Source organism: Limulus polyphemus, unplaced genomic scaffold (assembly GCF_000517525.1).
Source record: "Limulus polyphemus unplaced genomic scaffold, Limulus_polyphemus-2.1.2 Scaffold964, whole genome shotgun sequence".
Lineage (NCBI taxonomy): Eukaryota > Metazoa > Arthropoda > Merostomata > Xiphosura > Limulidae > Limulus > Limulus polyphemus.
The window spans coordinates 99,801-107,429 of record NW_013666574.1 but is presented as its reverse complement, the minus strand read 5'-3'; the positions used below and the strand labels follow the sequence as shown (position 1 = coordinate 107,429).

The 7,629-nt window shown below is 31.2% G+C and overlaps 1 protein-coding gene across 1 annotated transcript in view; it reads left to right on the top strand.

Annotated features, from left to right (window-relative positions):
* LOC106461453 (bromodomain and WD repeat-containing protein 3-like) overlaps window positions 1-7,629 on the top strand; it is a 56,414-nt gene that overhangs the window by 34,777 nt on the left and 14,008 nt on the right. Inside the window, exons 18-23 of the mRNA XM_013921276.2 lie at window positions 868-1,109; window positions 2,602-2,730; window positions 3,281-3,378; window positions 3,914-4,091; window positions 4,241-4,453; window positions 4,767-4,974. Coding sequence (XP_013776730.1) covers window positions 868-1,109; window positions 2,602-2,730; window positions 3,281-3,378; window positions 3,914-4,091; window positions 4,241-4,453; window positions 4,767-4,974 — 1,068 coding nt within the window. The remainder of the gene's footprint in view (window positions 1-867; window positions 1,110-2,601; window positions 2,731-3,280; window positions 3,379-3,913; window positions 4,092-4,240; window positions 4,454-4,766; window positions 4,975-7,629) is intronic.

Below are 7,629 nucleotides of genomic sequence, written 5' to 3'. Positions count from 1 at the left end.
CCATTTTTTGTTGAAAAATCCATAGACCAAGATTTTGTGTGTGTGTACCCTTAGTTAGATTCTATTGGACTCTGATGAATAACAAAAGTCCCAAAACAATTAACTGTGCTAGTTACATTCCTTAAAATAAACTTATCCATGTTCTAAATTTTATCAGAGTCCAATAGAATCTAACTAAGGGTACACACACACAAAATCTTGGTCTATGGATTTTTCAACAAAAAATGGTGAGATGGCAAATTGAATGCTTTTTATTTTTCTAAAAATTGTAAAGCAAATTTCATATTTTAAAATCCGTGGTTCAAGTTTACATGATTCTGTTGCTTGCATTAAGACACAGAAGGTACTTTTTTTTTCCTAAGTCGACTCAAAAGAAGTATATGTTCTTGCTGCTTCTGGTTTTGTTGCAAAAAATTTATTGTACAGTGAACCCTCGTTAGTGTGGTCATGTTCTCGGATATCATTTACACCACCTTCTATTCAAGCAAACTCAAGCTATAAATTAATATATTCTCTTGTATTCTCTGTGCAAAAAACATTCCCTCACAGTCTTAATTATTCTGAAACGTCAAATGGAAAAAACAAATTTACCTAGTGAATTTCTTTGAGTCTCCTATAAAAAAACAAATAAGCCTATAATAATTTATAGCATCATATCTAATATTGTTTTTTCTACAAACATAACTAAAAGGTTTATCTTTATTAAAAGTTATTCAATTTTTATAAAATATTTAACATCTTTTCTAAGTATGTTTGGTTTCTATAATCTCTTAAATGAATTTGAAAGCTCTGAATATCACCATAAAAAGTTTTCTTTCAAATTATCCTAATTTTGAATGTGAGAAATGAATGGTATTTGTAACTCAGGACACAGTCGAGTAGGCATGAGACGTAACGGAGATATAGAGGGCGTTAGACAGTCCAGTGGCAACTGGCAGTCTCGTGGGCAGTTTTCTGGTGGTCCTTCATGGCTAAAGAAAGTAGTTGTGAAACCAATGTCTTTTCAACAAGTTCATCAGCACGAGAGAGTGAGGCAAGCGGCAGCTGATCATGAGCTGGCACATTTTAACCGTGAGAAAAGAAAAAAACCAATACGTGATGTGCAAGAGGTATTTTGGGCTAATAAACGTATTTATTACATTTGAAGTCCGTTTATGAAAATACTAACTGTTGTAAAGGTTGTCAATATTTCAAATACAGTTTAAGCTTTACAATAATATATAAAAAATTAGACTTGTTTTAAATCTGCTATCTGTATATTGATAATGTTTTTCTTATTAATTAAAATATTAGCATATTTACTTCCCTTTACTTACGGACATGAATTTTAGCAACATATTTTTGTATTAGGTATTTTGTTTTCTGGTAGCATTTATTTCACTTTTAACACATAATAAGATATCTGCAGAACGAAACTTATTTGTTGGATAATATAAAAAAAGAAGGAACCAGAACTATTAAAGTAATTCGTGACTGATAAAAGTACGAAAGGCAGTGATTCTGGAATTAAGTTTAATAATCAGACTACAATATTTTTTGTTATTGGTGTGTAATTTATAGGTATTTGTCTTTATTGTTTAACTTGCATTAGATTGATTGTGGTTTTTGCTGTTATTGGTTTACTTGCACTAAACAAAACTAGACATTTACCAGTGGTACAAAACTTCTTAACCTGTGTTCATTGTTCAGTAAACAGTTGTACAAAACTTCTTAACCTAAGTTCATTGTTCAGTAAACAGTTGTACAAAACTTCTTAACCTAAGTTCATTGTTCAGTAAACAGTTGTACAAAACGTCTTAACCTAAGTTCATTGTTCAGTAAACAGACTGTCCTTTTCAGTCAGTAAACATGTATTTTGTAATGAGGATTTTCATTAATAACCAGGATTACGTAAATTCTTGTTCGATTCTGCCACCTCATCTTTTTTAAAAAATTATGGTACATGTTTCTTAGATATTTTGATATATTTTCTCATATTTTAATTTTTTTTATCAGTATTATGTATGCCTTCCTTTCATAAATGTTGTGAGAGTGATTTTATTGCACTTTTACATTAGTATTAGGCCTAGCTCATATTAGATGCAAAGATGTATGCAATAACAAATATTATTGTAGTGTGTGTGTATGTGTGAAGGTAGAGCTATCTGTGATAAGTTGTCTACCACACAAACAATTCTCAGTCATTCTCCTAAGAATAAGGTCTTCCAGTAATATAATTTCTAATTACAACAGCTAGATACATGATATTTACGTAGAATGCATATTTTGATGCTTTTTGAAATACTTATTTTTGTTTGCTTTTTTTGACATCTTTAGCAATTTTTTTTTTCTGAAGTGGGAATAGCAGCACTATACTTTGGATTTTGGACAATAAACTACTTTTGTGTTCCTTTAACAGTAGCTACATCATTAATTTGACAACATCGAAATTAAACTTTAGGAAAGGTTCTCATTATTATGATCTATGTAGTACATAACCAATGAATATGTCATAATATAAACTAAAACTTTTTATTCCAATTTTTTTTAAGTTCATATGATGTTCACTTCATTCTTTGAATTTGAGGCAATTACATTTTAATTAGCTTTCATAACTTCTAGGAAGAAACTGACAGTTTGAAGATAAGACGGCAAAGACGTAGTACTCGTAAGCAGCAACAGCAACAGAATACTAGGACAAGGTCAGTTAGGGAACTAACGAGGAACAATCGTTATGCTGAAGATTTTGAGGTAATTGTAACTTCTAACTACTAGACTTCAGAATTGAAAGCTGTGTGAGATTTTCAAAAATTTTTTAAAAGAAATGTTTAATAATTTTTTCCTTTTTTGTCATAAAGCTGTAGACTTTACTGATTATGTTACTCAAATCAGCTCTAAGAAAAAAATATTGAAATGTAAGAAACATTGATTTGCTTCACTGAGAACAAAGAATTTTAGGTGCCAAATGAAGGAAGGTTGATCTTGATTTGCTATACTGAGAACAAGAATTGTAGAGATCAATTTAAGAAAACCTTGATGTTTAAAAGGTATAAGAAATGTGTTTAAAAAAACAAATATGCAATGAGTTTTAAGTGATTTTTCTTGAAGAAACTAAATGTTAGGGAATTACAGACAAAAAATAAAGTTGTGTTATTGTTCAAACATATCGTCCCCCCTCACATAAATATAGTCCTTAGTTATTATAAAAGACACAGCAGTAGTTGTTAAATGGAAACATCTTGTAATTTCTTTTTTGATTTATTATAATAAATACTTAAATCACATAAATACTTGTCTTTAGAATCCAGAGGAAATAAGCATTAGCAGCTCAAATCCTTCAGAAAGTAGCGATGAAGATGGTAGAACGTGGGCAGACAGTTCTAGTGGTGAGGCAGGAACGTAAGTTTTCAGAAAGAAAGACAAATTTTTAAGCTATTTTAAATTTTTTTAATTCATTATTGAATTTGTGAGTAATGTGACTTCTGGGCTTTATTTTCTTTTTTAATTATTCTTTTTCACATACTATGATTTTATAACTGTACAACCTTGATATTAAGACTGTTTAAACCACTAATTAATAATGAAAAACTCTGTCCTGTATTGCTTTTTATATCACTCTTTTTGCCACCCCCACCCCCCACCCCCCGTGGCACAGCGGTATGTCTGCGGACTTACACCGCGGGTTTCGATACCCGTGGTGGGCAGAGCACAGATAGCCCTTTGATTAGCTTTGTGCTTAATAACAAATGGCAACAACAACTCTAACATGGAAACCTCATTTGTAAACCATGTTTGTTTTATGAATAGACAAAAACTAGTTACCTACATGTGAAAAAATAGTTTTCTAAAAAATTTATCATTTTGAAATACGTGCTTATTACAGCATCACACATATACAGGATCTTAGAAAGATATATATATCTATATCTTTCAGAGACTCACCAGAACATTCAGATTGGACTGCCGATGTTGGTGTGAGCTTAGACTCTTCAAGAAAGAAAACAAGAACACTAAGATATCAATCTAACGAGGAAGACGATGAAGGAGAAGAAGAAACGCAAGCCAAAGAAGAAGAAGAAAGAAAAGAACGCAAGCGAAAACAGAACAAACGAGTTAGTTTATTTTTCTGTGTGGTAACACTGGTTTTGAAATATCAAGATTCCATTGGAGTGTTTAATTGTAATAGTTTTATATACTTTTAATTGAAAAGTAAATAACATTTAATTTTTAAAAATCAAGAATAATTATTTCTTATGTTTAGAGAAACAGAAAAATAAAAGAAGTGCCTGAGGAATATAAACCCCCTGAATGGCTCACAGATGTAATTCCCCATAAGACTCCATATGTTCCTCAAGTTGGAGACGAAGTGGTTTATTTTCGGCAAGGACATGAACTATACATTAAAGCTGTCAGAAAAGGAAAGATATATGATATCAGTTTAAAAAATCAGCCTTTCAGGAAACACAACTTGAGGGTAAGTATTTCTTATTTTTAAAGATGTATTTCACTAATTGCTAATTTTATTCAAGCAAGATAACATCTAGAGAGATTCTAGAAAAGCTTGCTAAACTAAAACAAGAAGAACTATGTATTTAATATATAGTTAAGTTATTACAAAAAGACATTAGCATATTTCTTTAAAGTACACAACCATTTGATGGCCATCGTGCAGAAGAATTCAAATGATAAAAAAAAATGTTTATAGAAAAATTGTTTATACATAATCTAAATTACTCTATATGTAATAAACACTTAATCATTTTAAATCCTTTCTTTTCTTCTAAAAGGAACAAGAACTAGTTCGTGTAGAAGACATAAAGTATGAAATACGGCCTCCACGTTTGTGTCATCTCCAGTTAGTCATGATCGATCCAGAAACTGGAGATCCTACAGGAGAAAGTTTTACTTTAAAGTACCATGATATGGCTGATGTTATTGACTTCTTAGTGTTGCGCTATTACTACAATCAAGCGATGGAGCGACACTGGAAGGCTGGTAGGCTTTATTGACAATTAATCTTTATATCTATAAAGTAAATTAAAAATACAAAGATTACATATTACATTACATGTTAGTTAAGACAACAAGGAACCTGTTGTGATGGCTTTGATGGACAACTCAACCTAAAACACTCAAAGCCAGCCCTTATCATTCATATATATTTATCAAGCCTTTTCTTAAACTCCCTTAAAATTACTGCATCTACCACATCTGAAGGCATCCTATTACAAAGGCCAACCACCCTGTAAGAAAAATATAGTTGTCTTAGTTAAAGATGACTTCTACATGGCCAAAATTTATATTTGTGTTCCCTAGTCCTACCATTCTCATCATAAAGTACAAAACAAGATGATGCATCAGCACTGACAATTCCCTTATCAATCTTAAAGACCTCAATTGGATCCTTTTCTTCCAGAACACTGTTGAGATTTTTTCCCATAGGAAGTATACTCATAAATCAAATTATGGTATTCCACATACGTTACCTTGCATTTATTATAATTAAAAACCATCTTCCATTTATTCATCCAACAAAACAAATATCAAAATCTTTTCTAAAAAAAAAAACTTTAATGTTATGAACAAATTTAAGTAATTTATTGACCATTCCTTCATCTATATCATAGATGTAAATCTAAAAGAGCAAAGGTCCTAACATTGAGCTCTGAGGTATCCCACTTGTGACAATAATCCAGTTTGACTGAACTCCATTTATAACAATCCTCTGCTTTCTTCCATCCAGCCACTCTTCTATCCAATTATTGTTACAGAAAACAGTAACATTGTTCCTAGTGGTTTCTCTAACCAATTGTTAAAGAAAACAGTAACATTGTTCCTAGTGGTTTCTCTAACCAATTGTTAAAGAAAACAGTAACATTGTTCCTAGTGGTTTCTCTAACCAATTGTTAAAGAAAAACAATCTAAACAGTTTCTAAAAACCTGTTTCCATCATGATTTAACTTTATCATTTTCAAATCTATGTGCATGAAATTAAAATCACTCATAATTATGACTTCATTAACCGCTGAATTTCGTATCTCAATGTAGAATTTGTCATTAGTTTCAGCACTGTCATCTGGTGGTCTTTAACAAATTCCAACTGAAAGCTTTCTCTCCCTTATAACTGCTGACAGAAACCAAACAGATTGAACCTCATATCTGTTAGCTTTGATATCCTCAACTTGAACAGGATGTAACTCACATTTTACATATAAAGCCACTTGCACCCCTCATTTTTTATTAGTCTATACCTATTAAATAGCCCGTAACCCTGTATTTCAAAGTAATTTGTCTCATCAAAATCACCTACTTTTAACCATATTTCAGTTATTCCTATTCCTACCAGTGTTCCAAGGTATCTTTTTATTTCTTATACTTTTAACATTTCAATAGTAACAGTTTAGCCTACCATTAAAACTACTTTTGTACATTGTTCATTACACTATACTTTTCTTTACATTTTATTTTCTGTTCAGAATTCTGTCCTTCACCACTTTCTAGTACTAGATGCCCTTACAGTTGAATTAATAACCCTTGCAAACAAGCCAGCCCCTACTCTTTCAATGTAAACCATCAATTCCAAAAAGGTCCCTTCTTCCATTAAACTGATCTCGCAAGTCCAACCAGCTGATCTGTCATCCTTACAGATTAACGTAGGCCTAGGATTCAGCCCGAGTTACCTACTTATAATTTCATCCCCACAGTTAAATATCAGTAGAATTCTTGATAGAATTAAGTTATTATGGCTTTTTCTTTAAATTAGTTCCTCTGTCCTGTCCTACCCTGCATCATTAGCCCCTATGTAAACTACAAAGACTGCGTAACTGCTAGCATCCTTTACAATATCGCTGGCTCTGTCAGTTATATCCTTCATCCCTGTCCTTGAATAGTATAATCTAGTACTGTTGACCCTGTTGATGCCACAGGCTATTCTATCCACATGCCGTACTAAATAATCATCTTTAACAGTAATTTTCGTATGTTTTTCTTTCCCATCCCCATACCTCCCATTAGTTTCCCATCCCTCCTCTAGTTCATCTTTTACCCAAGTTAAAGATTGAAATCTGTTTCTCAATAGAACTTGCCTATTACAATTCAGTCCACCATTTGCAGCCCTATTAGTATCATGTAAATGTTGCAGTGAAGAGTTCAAGTATTGGTTGAGCTCACACACTTTTTAAGTTTTAATAAATGATTAATACATTTAATACATTTCTTTAGAAGTACAGATGTTTCCACATAAAGTATGTTAAAAAAGAATACTAAAAAATAACAAGTACATTAATCATTTTACAGAACATGTGAAGTAGTTTTTTCCAAGAAGAAAAATTTAAAATACAAAATGATGATAATTTGAATAATTATTTTTGACATATATATATATACACACACACACACACACACACACACACACACACATGCAAATCTAATCTTTTGGTCCATTTTTAGTCCCTATCTATGTTTTATCGTGGTAATATAACTTTTAAATTGCTTATAACAGTCATCAAAGTTTTATATATATTTTTAAATTGTATTGATTCAGCTAATAGTAATTCTAGGTGTCTGTGAAATAAACATTTCAGTAAAAAAACAATCATCATGAGTTATAAATATTATTTCAAAAACAATCATCATGAGTTATAAATATTA